Here is a 15,736-nt window from a genome sequence, read left to right on the forward strand (position 1 = left end):
TACAAGTATATCAGGGGTGAGCATCAGGGGGTAAGCAAACAACTATTCACCAAAGCACCCCAGGGGGAAACCAGGAGCAACAGTCATAAACTCCTAGAAGAAGGTTCAGACTGAATACAAGGAAAAACTTCTTTACAGTTCGTGTGGCTCCCAGCAGGGGTGGTACAGGCACCTACCCTGGAGATCTTCAAAAGGAGACTAAATGTACACCTTGCTGGGGTTATTTGACCTCAGCAGTCTTTCCTGACCAGCGCAGCGGGGCTGGCCCAAGGATCTCACGAGGCCTCTTCCAGCCCTAAACTTCTGGGAATCTGTGAATCAACTTTAAGAGTGCAAGGCAGTAAACACTCCACTTCTGATGCATATCTAGGAGTGTTATTAATAAAACCATTTTATTATAATGGGAATAGTAAACTTTAAACAGTGTAAGGGAACTGAACCCGTATCTTCCAAGTTCCCAGTCTAAACCACAGACCACATAAAAATTCTGTCTTTTGGAGTCTGCAGTAATACCAACATATCATCTGGGTTTATACCATGCTACCCAATTACTTCAATGGTATGCTTGGTCTGATTTAGCCATGTTTGGTACATTTTGTCATGAGTAGGGACCAGGGTGCGATCATGCAGTTGCACCCCCCTTCACCACCAGGCGCTCCAGTCTTGGCCACCAGACACATGCACAGTGAGCTTGCCACATCCAGGAAAGACTACAATGAAAATGTTCCAAATTCCCCAGACTCATTTGCACTTCCTGGCAGCTTTTTCTTGGGGCAGGGAGATAATGGAGGGCAAAGAAGAAGAGAGGGCAGGAAGGAACTTTAAGTAGTGAGAAGAGGAGACTATTAAATGGTTATTTTCAGACTCGGGTCAAGCAAGCAGTACAAGAAGCTGCAATGCTGCAGGTGGAAAAATGTACTTAAGACTAACAGATCCTGTATATAACACGTAAAGAGTGCTCTTCACAAAATATTACAGCAGAAAATAGTAAAGCCACACAAAAAGTGTCTTTTGCAGGAACTCCATTGAACAATACTTGTAAAAACCAAAACGTTGAACTTTAAATATTTTATCCATAAAGAGACTTCTGTGTCATGTAACTTGTGATTCAATTTAAAATCAGAAAAAATGGTTTCCTCAATTTTTCATATTAAGTGTAGCTATGGGAACAGCATTAAGCAATACCCAAAAAATCCCCTGTCACCTTCAAACACAATCCCTATTCTGGCATGCTACAAACATTACAAACTTACATTTAGGATAAGATCCAAACAGTTACAGCTTTCAGGTCATCATAACATAACAAATACATCACTGACACCAAGTAGTCATCATTTCATCATGCAGAGGACAGCAGTTTTGACAACTCTAATGTTACACTTGTACTTATTGAGTTTATCATGGTTACTTTAGACAAGTGTAGAAGATAAACCAACTGCCAGAAATTAATACTATATCTCAAGAAGTCAGACCATACAGAAGTTTCTTTCACACTTAGAGAAATGTGTGTAGGGGACAGTAAGGGGGAGCTTTCCCAAGAGTCCACAATAAAAAGGGATTCAGCAGAAAAAGGCCAAATAGTGGTGGTCAATGCCAGTACCAAATAGTGCACAAAAGAATCAGTCAGATTACCCATGGCCAACAGGATTGCAGAGACATCAATAATTGCACAATTTCTCATGTACAGTAGATCCTTTACAAATACGGATGGATTTTGTTTTAATTAAAAAGAATCTGATTTGAGTACCACAGTGCAGACCTAGCATGAAAGCATTAGCACTTAGCAATACATTTCTGAACTTAAAGCCTGGGGCTGAAGCTGAAGCTGAGCCACTGCCTGCCCTGAGCTGGTACTCAAACCTAAAATTAAACTTCACTCTTCCCCTATGTTGTTTGGGGGAGAAACAAAAACAAAACACAAAACTCATCTTGGATTCAAATAAATACAATAAGTAATCTCTACTTTCCTTGATTGCAGACTAATTTTTGCCTCTGATTGGAAGTACTACTACAGCATTATCTAGTTATGATAATTTATTGGATTTATGTTCCTAGCTATTGACTCAGTGCTGCTATTATTGGAGGTGACCACAAATGGGATCAGGCCCCTATATCAGTCTTAATTAAGACAGACAGCCACAATGAAACATATGGACACTAGATCAGGCAGTCTTTATCTGATTTTTTCAACCCCATTGTTGGATCCTGCACTCTAAATCGTACAAACACTCCCATGTGGTTAGTCACATACATATAGTTGCATATGTGCTTGAGCACCTTCTTGGATGACAGCCAAACAATCAACACCTTGCAGCCTGTGGCCCATAATTCAGACTTCTCACTTCCAGAATCTCTCTGAGACCCAACCAATATCTCTGCCATCTTTTCCCACAAACTACTCCCACTTCCTACACCCCTCCCAACCATCTCCCTGACTACTCCCTTTGCATCCTTCCATGCCTAGATTTATTCTTGTTTTGTAGTACTCTGTAGGCTCAGAGGAGACTGTTTAATGCATGCTAGACAAATTTCTCCCTCTCAAGGGATGGGGGGGAAAAAGTCTACCGGCTCTCTAAAGCCCAGATATATCACTAGAAGCACTATAAAACTGTTTCGAGAGAAAAACCCTACGGTCCTAAAGACATATACAAGTTATAATAATGCTTATATTCTATACATTACAAAATTCAGTATGCAATCAGGGAGCTACATGCTATAAAAATTAACTCATTTCTAAGTAGCAACATTTCTGCATTATTTGATAAGAAGTCATTCATTTCAACCACTGCTCCTGGTTTACAAGATTAGATGTACAAACATACAAGTAGCGTCAAATATGTTACACATACTTTGCACTTTTTAACCTGTAGTATCTTAATTCATGAGACTTTACAAAGATCCCTATGGAAGAACTCACAATGGTCTATCTTGTGACAGCATCAATGAATAATTTCATTAAAACCAAATGAATTTTAAAGGAAAGCATCTGGGATTGCTTCAAAGTTACTTTGTACAAATAAACACTTTTTACAATGCAACTTTACAGGTTATTTAAACTTTTATGAATAGCATTATTGTACTAAGTATTGTTTAAACTTAATTGCAAGGTGTCAGAACTAAATACCAGTTGGATATTAACTTTGGACACAATGACCAAGATTTACCCTCGCCACCTAGAAAGCATTTGTATGCATGAATGTACAAAAGCCAAAGAGGTCTTAAGTATCAGCAAGACTTTTGTAAGACATCAAAAACAACTTTTCTGTTTTGTTACCCTATAATTTTAAAGCAGCCTGTCCAACTCCCTTCAAATCAGCAGTCTACCTATACATGGAAAGCATTCAGATTTCATCAGGAAGAAAAGGGAAGTGCATAGCACACACTGTTCTAGTGTATCGGGAACAACACACCAGACTGTTCAAGTTATTAGAAGAAAAGAAAGGGGGCGATCAGCATATCAGAGCTAAGTATATTTCAACTCCAGACCAAAAGAAAAAAACCTAGGAAAAGTAAAATGCATTTTCTTGGTGGTACAGAATTCCAGAACTGAGACCTGGAGACATGATAGTCTAAACTAGGGCTATCCACCTTCTGAAAAGCTGGGAACCACATCCTACATGGGTCATGGGCCCCTGGCCACCACCTGGCCACACATTGCTCAAGCTCCCTAGGATCCCTACCATGAACCCCAGATACATTGTACCAGCAGTATGAAATCCCTCTGCCCTTTACCACTGTGTGAGCAGCAGGCTGCCTCCGGCTGTGCCCCTGCTTCAGAAACCCCTAGCCACAGCAACTGCAGGAGCAATGCAGCAAGTGGCAGTCAGGCAAAAATTGGCAGGGTGCACATTAACAGCCTTAGCTTAACCCAATTCTTTTCCCTTGTACCAATCCAAAAAACACATTTACCATGCCTAATCTATGTGGTACATTAATCAATGCTAAGTCTATTATACAGACTTAATATTATAATATATAGTCTTCATGTTCTCCCTTTCCCTACAATACTCTTGGCATATAGCTGCCCACATACATACCGTGGCTGCACTCTGGCTGTTGCATATGCTAGAAACCATTACAAATAGTATGTCTGTTTTCCAATATTTAAAGTATATGTGGTTAAGTACATAGTGATGCATAGCAAGTAAGAGTTCCAAAACAAGAATGTCTATGCCACGTGTCTTGACAACCTCTAATTTTGCACCCTGTTTGTCATGAGAACAGCCAGCCATATTTTACTATAGACAATTCCTTGCAGATGTAAAAGTACAACCACTAAATTATAACCTGGATTAAGGTCTGATTTAAAAAAATCTCAACCCTGTAAGAGCCTGAACACACAGGAGGATATATTAAAGACCAAGATGACATTCCTGAAGAATTTAGGGAACATTTGAATACAATTCTTGAGTCTAAGAAATGCAATTATTTTTGAAGAGTAGCTCCAAAGAAAGCAGTCTAATACGACAAGCCCGAACCTGTATTTATCTCCTCACACCTCCCAACACCCTTCAAAGGATGTAGCAAGGGGTACTCTAGTTGCGAATCACTTAGGAAGCAGAGCTGAGTTCAAAAAATAAAAAACAAAAGTTTCCCACTTTCTGATTTGGATATATATTACAATAAAGTTAATTTGTATGCAAGCATACCCACAACACTCCATTTTGGATTACAGATCCTGCCCTCCCCCCACACCCCAGCACTGCCCACCAACGCACATGCACAATAAATCTCTGCAAGGCCACAACTTTACCCTGATCTCACCAGTATAACAGTGAGGTGAGTAACATGAGCCACATCTAAATGAACTATCAAAATTTGAACTGCAATTCAAATTACCTAAGAATATTTTAAATGATGTATAAATACAAATAGAACTCAATACCCTTTCCCAGAACTGATACTTCTCTAACAGGTGTAAGAATAAATTATTCTTGTCACTAACCTAAAAAAACATGTTGGGGGCTGGTAATCTTTTATAGCAGAACTGCAATTTAAAAACTGCTTTATGTAGAAGGAGCAAATAGCTCAGAGGACTAAGATGACTTCACCCATTAGCTAGAAAACTTCTAATGCTGCGAAGCCTGTACAAATGTAATTCATGCCAAATACAAAGTCTTCAGACATTCTAGTGAAGTTTGAAACTCAGCCCAGGTTGAAAGAAAAATATTCACTGAGAATGCTATTTGAGGGCAGCTGACTCTAGCCAGACACTTCATTGCTATTGACAAGTTTTGACAGACAAAGATTGCATTTGTTGCGACTAGCTCCTCAAATCATTTGAATAGCAGTTAAGAGCACCTATACTGTACAATACCCGTGAGAAACTGGCAAGTTCATTCAAGCATGCTAATGGCACACTGTTTACAGCTACTGTAATTAAATTGCCCTTTTTATTGTGAAAAGGAACAGATACTTGAAAGGCTTAAGATTTGCCCACATAGCAGCATGGGCTGCTTTTTGTTTAAAAATCCATGAAATCTGCAGCTTGACTGGCATGCAGCTACATCTCTGTCCCTAACCTTTAACAGAAAATTGCATTATACTGCCTATAAACTAACAACCTTCTTTCTGTTTCTCTGACATCTATGGAAACACAGATTGCAAGAAAATGTTTCTCAAGAAAAGAAAGAAAAACTTCAAAGAATAAATGTATGGTCTCCAAGGCAACTCTACTTGAGGATTCAACTATTATACAAAGTTAACTTGGCTTATTTTTTAAAAGTATTTTGCCTCTTTTCCCCCCCAAGAAATAAGTGAACACCCACAGAACAAGTGACCAGTGACCCTTGGCATCCAGAACCCAAAGAACCTTGTCAGTCAGTGAACCTAATTCCATTTAGTCAGCAAATCACATTACAGTGATACTCATCTTGCCAGGTTTCAGGTACCAGTGGACATCTGTATAAAGGCTTTAAGAGCAAACCTACTCACCCTAGAGATAGTCAGAGGCATATTGAAGTCTTTGCCACCTTGAAGCCTGAAACCCCAGGGAGCTGGGCCAACCAAAGACACGCTGTAGTTACTCATGATGGTTGATGATTATCCTGAATTGGACCTTGATCAACGTCTCTGGAAAATAATTTGATTTGCTTAAAAACATTTTAAATAAATTACAAACACCTTAAATCAAAAAGGCATGGTCAATTATATTCTACATACAGTTTTCTTTATCTGTGCTACAAGACTTTACATAATGAGAAATCACAAGATTTTTCAGTCTAACATCATTATTTGTACACTGGGGGTTGGTGGCTATCAGTTTAAAAAACATGAAAAAATGGAAACAGACATCTTTTTTTTTGCTATTAGATTTATATTCTGAATCCTGGTATTGCAATGCTTGGTTTTCAAACACTGCATGGGGACAATTAACAGTTATTTTCTTTGGAATTAAATAAGAATATTTCTGTACTTTTTAAGGTTTTTGAAATTGGTTCTTATAACATTTAAATGTTGAAACAATTCAAATTGGCAATGTTCTATAAAAAATGTTTTAAAAGACTAAGGTATCACAGAGTGGCTTGTTCCTTTCTCACTAAATGCATGCAACATGCTCCTATACATTTAGTTTCAGGTACGAATCATCATTACTTCAAAACTCATTTCCAAAAGTATGCATATTTTGGAAACAATTCTGAAACAAAGCCAAAACAAGGTTTAAGTGTAAAGTTATTTGGAGAAAAACAAGTTCTCGCTCCCACCCACCTTGTAATGTTTACCTACAATTACACTCCTACTTTCAATTTCATATTAAGACATACATAGGTATTAGAAGGTGAAGAAAAATTCTGCTAGTGGATAAAGTTTTATATCAAATCCAAACACAAAGGTAATGTTTAAGAAAAAATACTCCCTTTAACCTTCCTCTCCATACCCAGGTGGTGGATTACCTTTAAAAGGCGAACCTGCACTTAATTTTTATTCAGCATCAAAGGTAACAGCTTCACATTTCATCTCAGATACGAAACATTACAATGACATCTTAGGTAGTAGCTGCCTTCTATTTTTATATATTGGAGAGAGATAGAGCACACTAGAGGGTGGATTACTGTAAAACTACACCAAAGCATGGGAAGATGCCATAGTTAATATAACAGATTTAAGGTGGAACTTCAGTTAAGTAAAAGACTGTGTTTCAAATATTACCAAGCCTTGAAAGGGTTGTTTTTCATCACACTTTCACCACCACTGGTGTTTTTATTTTGGTGGAAATAGATTTATAGGTTCTCTACTTATCAAGCAATTGCATTCTTATGAAAACAACATAGTAATATCTGGGAAGTAAAAAAACTCTCAGAAGTCTTAACAATGCATTAGAGTCACCTGTTAAGAGTCCTAGGCTTCATTAAATGAATTTCCCAACACACCACACTGAAAGAATGGTTGTTCAGCATTATTCCTTCATTGAGGGCTTGTCTATACAACATAGCCTGACGCCGTAACACTGTAGCAGCACCTTAGCATAGCTATCAGAAAAGCCCTCTAGCAAAGATGGCACTTATGCCAGCAGAAGGAGAGTCTCTGTTGGCATAGTTACACCACCTGCTGCAACAACATAAGCCAAGGCTATTTACTACTGACAGCTACACCCATGTTAGGTGTTTAGTTGGCAAAGCTATGTCACCTGGACGTTGTGATCTTTACATATTCCATAGCCAACATAGCCACACCAGTAAAACTTTGTAAAGGAAACCAAGCACAAGGGTCAAAACATCCACTTTTTTCATACCAGTAGTACATTTAAAATGAGACTACCATGGTAAATGAGACTGGCAAAATAATATTTTTTAATTAGGACACAGCTGTTCAACATCTAAGTAGTCAGGGACCACACCAGTGGGGGCCACAGGCCTCGGCTGCATACCCCCGCCTGGTCACACCACCACATGCTTGCTCTCCCCCCTGTTGCAATCACCCCACATGGGTGCCCCCCCTCCACCACTGCAGTGTGTACCCATGTAGGTGACCCCCACCAGTGCACCACACACCCACACCCTGAGCATCCCACACCAAGCCCTACCACATTGCACTGCTCCCTGGGGCAGACAGAATGCACAAGCCAGAGGGCAGAGGTAGACAGCAGCCGGATACTCTGGCTGCTATATAACCAGTGACAAGAGCAGTGGATGCCAGGCAGGGGCCTGGGAGCCACAACTTAACTCTCTCAGGGCTCACGCACTCCATGGGCCAACAGCCCTAAATTAGAATTTTAAGCTAACAATACTTAGCTGATACTTATTATTACTTATACTTGCTTCAGTACCAAGGCAGGCCCTGAATTGCTGGCACCTATACACCAGAAGCCACAAAAAGGGCTGATCTTGAACTCTACGAAGACAGAACTTGGCTTAGTTACTCCTCCTCCCTCTTCAAAGTCTGATCGAGCATAAATCCAGAAGTACAAGTTGTGCCTAGTTCTAAAGTTTCTTTCTTCACCCTCTCATACATACAGCAGGGAAAGCATCTACAAAAGTGAAGATATGATCCTTATGGGGCTTGCTTATTACTAAAAGTGAGAACCAGCAACTAACTGAATCGCCCTCTCCAGTAACCAAGTCCCATATAAATACAGGATTTTAACCTATCAGGGATTTCACCCCCATAAGAAAGAGAAGCCTTTCTGTTCCCTCTAAATTAAGCTCACTGAAATTATAGGCTATCAGAAACTTAATGACAGTGGAAAAAGTGAACCTCATCTCATGCTTCAGGACACATGCTAAACACCAATATGCAAGCTTGAGAGAAACTTTTGCTCCTCCTAAAACAAAATTTAAATGAGTGTTGGTTCCTCCTTCTACCCCTTCCCTCTCATGTGGGGAAAAAAAGGCAGTTAAAATAAATAAAAAAATCCAGGAAAAGATACAGTTACGACACAAGTACAGTAACTGCAAATAAGGGAAAGTCATTTGGTATGCTAAAATAGTGAACCACACACGGCTCCTCACCCACCCCCCGCTTCAATTCTGCAGTAAAATGTCTGCGTCTCATAACCTAGAGCCTTTTTTAAAGATGGAAGGAGACCAAAGAAGGTCCCTATAAAAAACAGATTTGCTGAGTTGCTTAGGCCATCTAGAATACCTTAAAGAATTTCCCATGAATGAAGAAGAGGTACAACCCAGTGTCTCAGTACTGTCTCAAGTAGGAGTGCAGTGCAATGAAATGGCTCAGGGCTAAATTATGAAACCTTAATTCATGCTGGGAAGTACTCAGTAGCCTTAACTGCGGAAACGCTCTCCACTTTCAGCAAGGGTTTCACAACCTAGTCCTAAACGCGATTTGCACAAGTCAGCTGCCAGTTGGATGGAACCAGCACAGCTCAACTGCATATCATAGGCCTGCCCTGCTAATAAGACAACCAAAGGTTTACTCCAACTCAAGGAACTGGTGCCTGTGCTCCACGGGAACAGCCTCTTTCCTGCCACTACAAACGTGCCAGTGCTCATGTGCTAAATAGCTGGTTCACTGTATTTCAGCAAGACAAATGACTTTCCTCCCTTTACAGTGGCTGTACTTGGTTGTAACTGTCACCCTGAAAGAATCACAGAATCAGAAAGTTAGGTTGGAAAGGACCTCAGGAGATCATCTCATCCAACCCCCTGCTCAAAGCAGGACCATCCCCAAGTATATCACCCCAGCCAAAGCTTTGTCTTGCTGGGTCTTCAAAACCTCCAAGGTTGGAGATGCCACCACCTCTCTGGGTGACCTGTTCCAGTGCTTCACCACCCTCCTAGCGAGAAAGTTTTTCCTAATATCCAACCTGAGCTACGCAGGAAAGACTTCCCCTTTATGGACCCACTAAATCAGAGATGTGTAGCATCTGCCTTCAGGAGCTGTGGGCTCTATGGGGTATTTACTCTAGATGTGACACCTCTGCAAGTGCATGAGGAGTCAGCGGTTTGGCTTCCACACCCCGGCCTGGCAGGCGCCAAAGCTGCGGGAACACAAAGCCATAGGGCATCAACCCCATCCTGCAGCCGGAGCTAGTTGAAGCTTCCCTGCTCCTGCAGCCACCTGCTCACCTCTAAGCCTGACAAGGAGGGAGGCACACAACCGGGAGCCCTCCTCGGCCCAGCCCAGCAGCCCCCCAGGCCTGCCATACCCACCCTGTGGCACATGCCAGGGCTCGAATTACAAGGGAGAGAAGCTGAGCCCTGCCATAAGAGATAAGAGCCCTCCTGTAAGATTTGAAAGTCGTAACCTGGGGGGGGGTCTCCGATTTTATTAGGCCATCGCGATGGGCAGCTCAGTCTTTTTTTGCAGACCCCCAACAGTCCAAGTATAATCTGAGCCCTGCATGCGGCGATCCCCTAAAGGGGGGGAGGGGGGTGCCACCCCGCTCTTGCGCTGCGAAGATGAAGTGCGCGGGTGATTTCTCTTCCAATCCTCCCCCCCAAAAAAATGCAGGCTCGGGCGCTGCACAGGGCAGCCGCCTCCCGGCTCGCCCACCTCACCCTCCGCCTCGCGGGACTCACCAGGGAGGCGCGGAGCCAGGTGCGGGCGGCGGCGGCGGCGGCGGCGGGTCTGTGCCGGCTCCCGCGCGCACTTCCTCCCAGCTCCGCGCGCTCCTCCCCCGCCGGGCGGGCGGAGGCGGGGTGCCGCCCTCAGAGGAGGCTGGAGTTGGGCCCCGGATGCGCCTCTGTGCCTACTGCGGCTCGCTGAGAACCAGCCGCCGGGAACAAGGAACCAACTTCAGCCTCATCCCCTCCGGGCTTTCACCACCACACTCCGCAGCCTTGAAAATAAGTATATTGCACAGAAATATTTTTTTTTCTTGTTGCAAAAATCTAGCTGGTCTAGACAAAAGCTATCACCTCCACCACGAGCTCTGAGTGAAGACATACAAACTTCCCGCCCTGCTGTGGGCTTCCTGAAGGCGCTGCAAGAGAAGCATGGCTCTCTTCTTTTCCCACAGGCCAAAAACCAAAGGGAAAGGAAGAGCGGGGTCTGTAGCACCAGGGCTGGGGCCCTGGCACCTGGGCATTTTCTGAGGGTTGCTGCCAGCCTAACCAGGGGTGCCTTAAGTTTGAGTGCTACCCCAGGGGACCCGTGGCTACCAAACTGTCCTGGGAACTTGCCCTCCATCCTGCCAAACAAAACAAAGACTAAAATAAATGAAATAGCCCCAACTGGTTAAAACTGCACTGATTCCTTTCAGGGTGTGACCATCCACAAGCATATCTCTATTTAAAATACACTAATAACCACACCAGCAGGAGAAAAAAAAATCAACAGGCAGCTCATAAGAGAAATACACCACAATGGGGATAGAGGGACAGTAACATTTTGGGGCACAATCCAAGTATTTTGTGCCAGGGTTTTGCCCTGTAATGGTGTAAGCTATGGGGACACTGTTCTGCCTGGGGAAGATTTTGAGCTGCCAAGGTTCCCCAATGCTGGCTCCAGCTCTGTGCTTCCCTTTCCCAGTCAGACTGCAGGCATATGACCCCACAGGGCCAACAGTACCACTCATAGATTCGTAGATTCATAGATTAAGGGTCGGAAGGGATCTAGTAGATCTTCTAGCCCGACCCCCCGCCAGGGCGGGAGAACAACAAAAAACCCCAAAAAGAGAAACGGGACTCAAATGAGTCCAGCCAGGTAGGCATCCAGCCTCTTCTTAAAGACCCCCAGGGTAGGGGCCAGCACCACTTCCCTTGGAAGTTGGTTCCAGCTCCTAGCCACCCTAACTGTGAAGTAGTTTTTGCGGATGTCCAATCTATACCTCCTCTCCATCAGCTTGTGCCCATTACTCCTTGTTATGCCAGCAGGCGCTAGGGGAAACAGCGTCTCCCCCAAACCCTTCTGCTCCCCCCTAGTGAGTCTATAGACAGTCACCAGGTCCCCCCTTAGCCTTCTCTTGTGGAGGCTGAATAGGTTCAGGTCCCACAGTCTCTCACTCCAGGTGAGCACACCTTATATAGCAATAGAGACCCTGCTAACACCTACTTCAGCACTTTTTGTCTTGGAAGCACTGTGTATACATCACTTACTTGATACAATTCTCCTCTCAGACAGTATTCTCCTCCCTACTTTGCAGCCAGAGACTAGCTCAAAGAAGTGACTCATTCCAGGGTACAAAAGAAGTTATTGTCAAAGCCGTGCCTAGAACTGGGAAGTTACTTGCTGTCAGGCCAATGTTCAGAGCACTGTACCACACCTCTCATGTATGTGTGTGTATGGACAGAATTTACTATATGAATTGTTAAGAACTCTGCATTTGATTCTGATCACTGAGAAGTGAGTTTAAGAAAGATGTTCTCAAACTAGAACAGGTATAGAGAACAACTGCTAGGAATAACTAGCACATAACTAAATAGAATATAAGAGCATTGCTTGGACATGCAAAGATGAAATCAGGAAGGCCGAAGTGCAACTGGAGTTGCAGCTAGCAAGGGATATAAAGGGTAACAAGAAGGGTTTCTACAAGTATATCAGTAGCAAGAGGAGGATCAGGGGAAGGATCAATGAATGGGGGAGGCAACACTGTGACAGAGGATGAAGAAAAGACTGAAGTGCTCAATGCGTCTTTCACCTTAGTCTTCACAGGCAAGGTTAGCTCCCAGACTACTGCACCAGGCATCACAGTTTGAGGAGGAGGCAAGCAGCCAACAGTGGCAAAAGAACAGGTTAGGGACTATTTAGAAAAGCTGGATGTATGAGTCCATGAGGCCGGATGGGTTGCACCTGAGTGTGCTGAGGCAGTTGGCTGATGAGATTGCAAAGCCCCTGCCCATCATATTTGAAAATTCATGGTGATCAGGAGAGGTCCTGGAGGACTGGAAAAGGTCAAACCATATTTAAAAAAGGCATAAAGGAGGATCAAGGGAACTACAGACTGGTCAGCCTCACCTCAATCCCTGGAAAAATCATGGAGCAGATCCTCAAGGAATCCATTGCTAAGCAATTGGAGAAGAAGGTGATAAGGAACAGCCAGCATGGATTCACCAAGGGCAAGTCATGCCTGACCAACCTGATTGCCTTCTATGACAAGGTGACTGGCTCTGCAGACATGGGGAGAGCACTGGCTGTGGTGTACCTTGATTTTACTAAGGCTTTTGACATGGTTTCCCACAACATGCTCACGGGCAAGCTAAGGAAGTATGGGATGGATGAATGGACTGGAAGGTGGATAGAAAACTGGCTGGAGCATCAGGCTCAGAGGGTAATAATCAATGGCTCAATGTTTAGTTGGCAGCCAGTGTCAAGTGGAGTGCCCCAGGGGTCAGTCCTGGAGCTGGTTTTGTTCAATGTCTTTATCAATGACCTGGAAGATGGCACAGAGTGCATCCTCAGCAAGTCTGCAGATGAAAACTAAGCTGCGGGGAGTAGTAGATACACTGGAGGGTAGGGCTAGGATTCAGAGTGGCCTAGACAAATTGGAGGATTGGGCCAAAATAAATCTCATGAGGTTCAACAAGGACAAATGCAAAGCTCTGCACTTAGGACAGAACAATCCTGTGCACCAGTACAGGCTGACTGGATGGGCAGCAGCTCTGCAGAAAAGGACCTGGGGGTTACAGTGGACAATATGCTGAATATGAGCCAGCAGTGTGCCCTTGTTGCCAAGAAGGCTAGTGGCATACTGGGGTACATTGATAGCTGTGTTGCCAGCAGGTCAAGAAAGTGATCATTTCCCTATATTCAGCACTAATGAGGCCACATCTGGAGTCCCATGTCCAGTTTTGGGCCCACCACTACAGAAAGGATGTGGACAAGTTAAAGAAAGTCCAGTGGAGGGCAACAAAAATGGTTAGGGAGCTGGGGGGGACATGACTTTATGAGAAGAGGCTGAGGAAATTGGGCTTATTTAATCTAGAGAAGGGAAGACTGAGAGGGGATTTAATAACAGTCTTCAACTACCTGAAGCGGGATTTAAAAGAGGATGGAGCTAGGCTGTTTTCAGTCATGGCAGATGACAGAACAAGGAGCAATGGTCTCAAGTTGCAGCAAGGGAAGTTTAGGTTAGATAATAAGAAGAATCTTCTCACTAGGAGGGTAGTAAAACACTGGAACAGGTTACCCAGAGAGATGGTGTAATCTCCATCCTTGGAGGCTATTAATGTAGCTAGACAAAGCTTTGGCTGGGATGGTCTAGTTGGGGCTGGTCCTTCTTTGAGCAGGGGGTTGGACTAGATGACCTCCTGAGGTCCCTTCCAACCCTAATTTTCTATGATTCTATGAATGGTCTACACTTTAGAAGTTTCATCTTGCAAGAGAAGTCCATAAAGCTTGGTTTGTTTAATCTACTAAAGAGACAGAGACATCTGATGGGGGATAAAATCTCCAGCTTCAAATACTTCACAGAGATAATGTCAGTGGGTTACCTATAACAACAGGGAACTGGACTCAGTGACCTAGGGGGTGCTTACAGTCCTGTGTTCCCATGTAGTCAATGAAGGCATTATAACCACAGTCCTGTCACTGTGGAAAGAAAAGGAACTGTAAGTAGGGTATTTACTTTCCCCGAGGGCTTTCAGTATTACAATTACTACCACTTTTGATTTGAAACATGAGAAATCTGCTGATTTAGAATGTACAGTGCGTGGCCCAGACATTTACCTGGTCTTTTTAGGGAAGGAGATGGAAGGGTAAGGTTTGTGTTTGATTTTCTCTCTCTAGTTATTTCCTAACTTGGGGAAAAAGAAGAGGTGTTGGCTTGCTACAGTGGTTGGTCTTGTGAGATGGTTTTTTTTGCTGAAGACTGGAAGCAGATATCATTTGCATTTATGAAACATTTTTAAAATCACAGTGCAAATGATTTCAAGCAGAAAGCTTCTGTGATCAAATGATCCCATTGAATAATACACCATGGTCTCATCTACACAAGTAATTAATGGAAAACCATGAACTCCAGAGTTTATTGCTCTAGAGTTTATTGTTCCTGGGCATGCCATTTGAATGTGTGCCTGGGAGTAATAAACTCCAGAGTTTTTTGCCATTTGAACATGTGCTTGGGATTGCAGCACATTGAGCTGAGTCAGAGCAGCTCTGGCTGGCACAGGACCTGGAGGGTAAAACTGCCAGCCCTAGGGCTGGTCCCCTGGCTCAATGTGCAGCAGAGGAGCTTGCTGGGACATGAGAATGCTTCAGTGCAGAGTTAGCTGGCAGGCCAATAGGCAGCCAGTCAGGGCAGTGTCTACACATGTGTTGCTGTGCAGGTTTTTTTACATGGCAGCAGGATAGTACTTATGGATACTATTACTATACTAAAAATCAGTTTACTCCAGCCGAATAGGGGCACACATGTAGATGCTGTGACATTTAATGTGCAGCTAATTAGTCTACTGGGCATAAATCATCTGCCTCCCGCCCAGCACTTTTTCCTGCCATGGGCAGGGTGTCAGACTCAATGACCCATTGAGGTCGCTTCCGACCCTAGCACCTATGAAATGTCTTGTGTAGACGTGCCCTGTTAGAACTAATTTGTACCCTCCATCCTGCAAAAGGACCTGCATTCAAATAGAGCAAGCCAACCCACATGGAACAGCTCATAGAATCAAAACCTTGACCACTTGTAACTAGAGGTGCACTGATACATCGGCCCCATATCGGATCGGCACTGATATAAGGAAAATTGACGGTTTCAGCAATCAGCTTTTTTTTGGCTCTTGTGGTCAATGATGTCACCAATAAATGCTCATGCATGTGTGCAGCTGCAGTGCAGCATGCAGGTGGCCAGGAGCTCAGCCCAGCAGCATGGAGAGTGGCATCTGGCTGGTAAGTCTGTTTTGGG

At 43.5% G+C, this 15,736-nt stretch overlaps 1 protein-coding gene across 8 annotated transcripts in view; it reads right to left on the bottom strand.

Annotated features, from left to right (window-relative positions):
• Positions 1 to 10,580, bottom strand: part of PDLIM5 (PDZ and LIM domain 5) — a 238,739-nt gene extending 228,159 nt beyond the window's left edge. For 7 of the 8 annotated variants that reach the window (XM_019526196.1, XM_019526195.1, XM_019526194.1 and 4 more), the window contains exons 1-2: positions 10,476 to 10,580; positions 5,935 to 6,072 (exon numbers count right to left, since the gene is read on the bottom strand). In XM_019526196.1, coding sequence (XP_019381741.1) covers positions 5,935 to 6,030 — 96 coding nt within the window. In that variant the 5' untranslated portion in view covers positions 6,031 to 6,072; positions 10,476 to 10,580. Of the gene's footprint in view, positions 1 to 5,934; positions 6,073 to 6,893; positions 6,972 to 10,475 lie in introns of those variants that run through there. The other variant, XM_019526191.1, reaches the window with a different exon arrangement.
• Between the last annotated feature and the right edge of the window lie 5,156 nt (positions 10,581 to 15,736).

Source organism: Gavialis gangeticus, unplaced genomic scaffold (genome assembly GCF_001723915.1).
Source record: "Gavialis gangeticus isolate Ggan-Ray unplaced genomic scaffold, GavGan_comp1, whole genome shotgun sequence".
NCBI classification, from domain to species: Eukaryota; Metazoa; Chordata; order Crocodylia; family Gavialidae; genus Gavialis; species Gavialis gangeticus.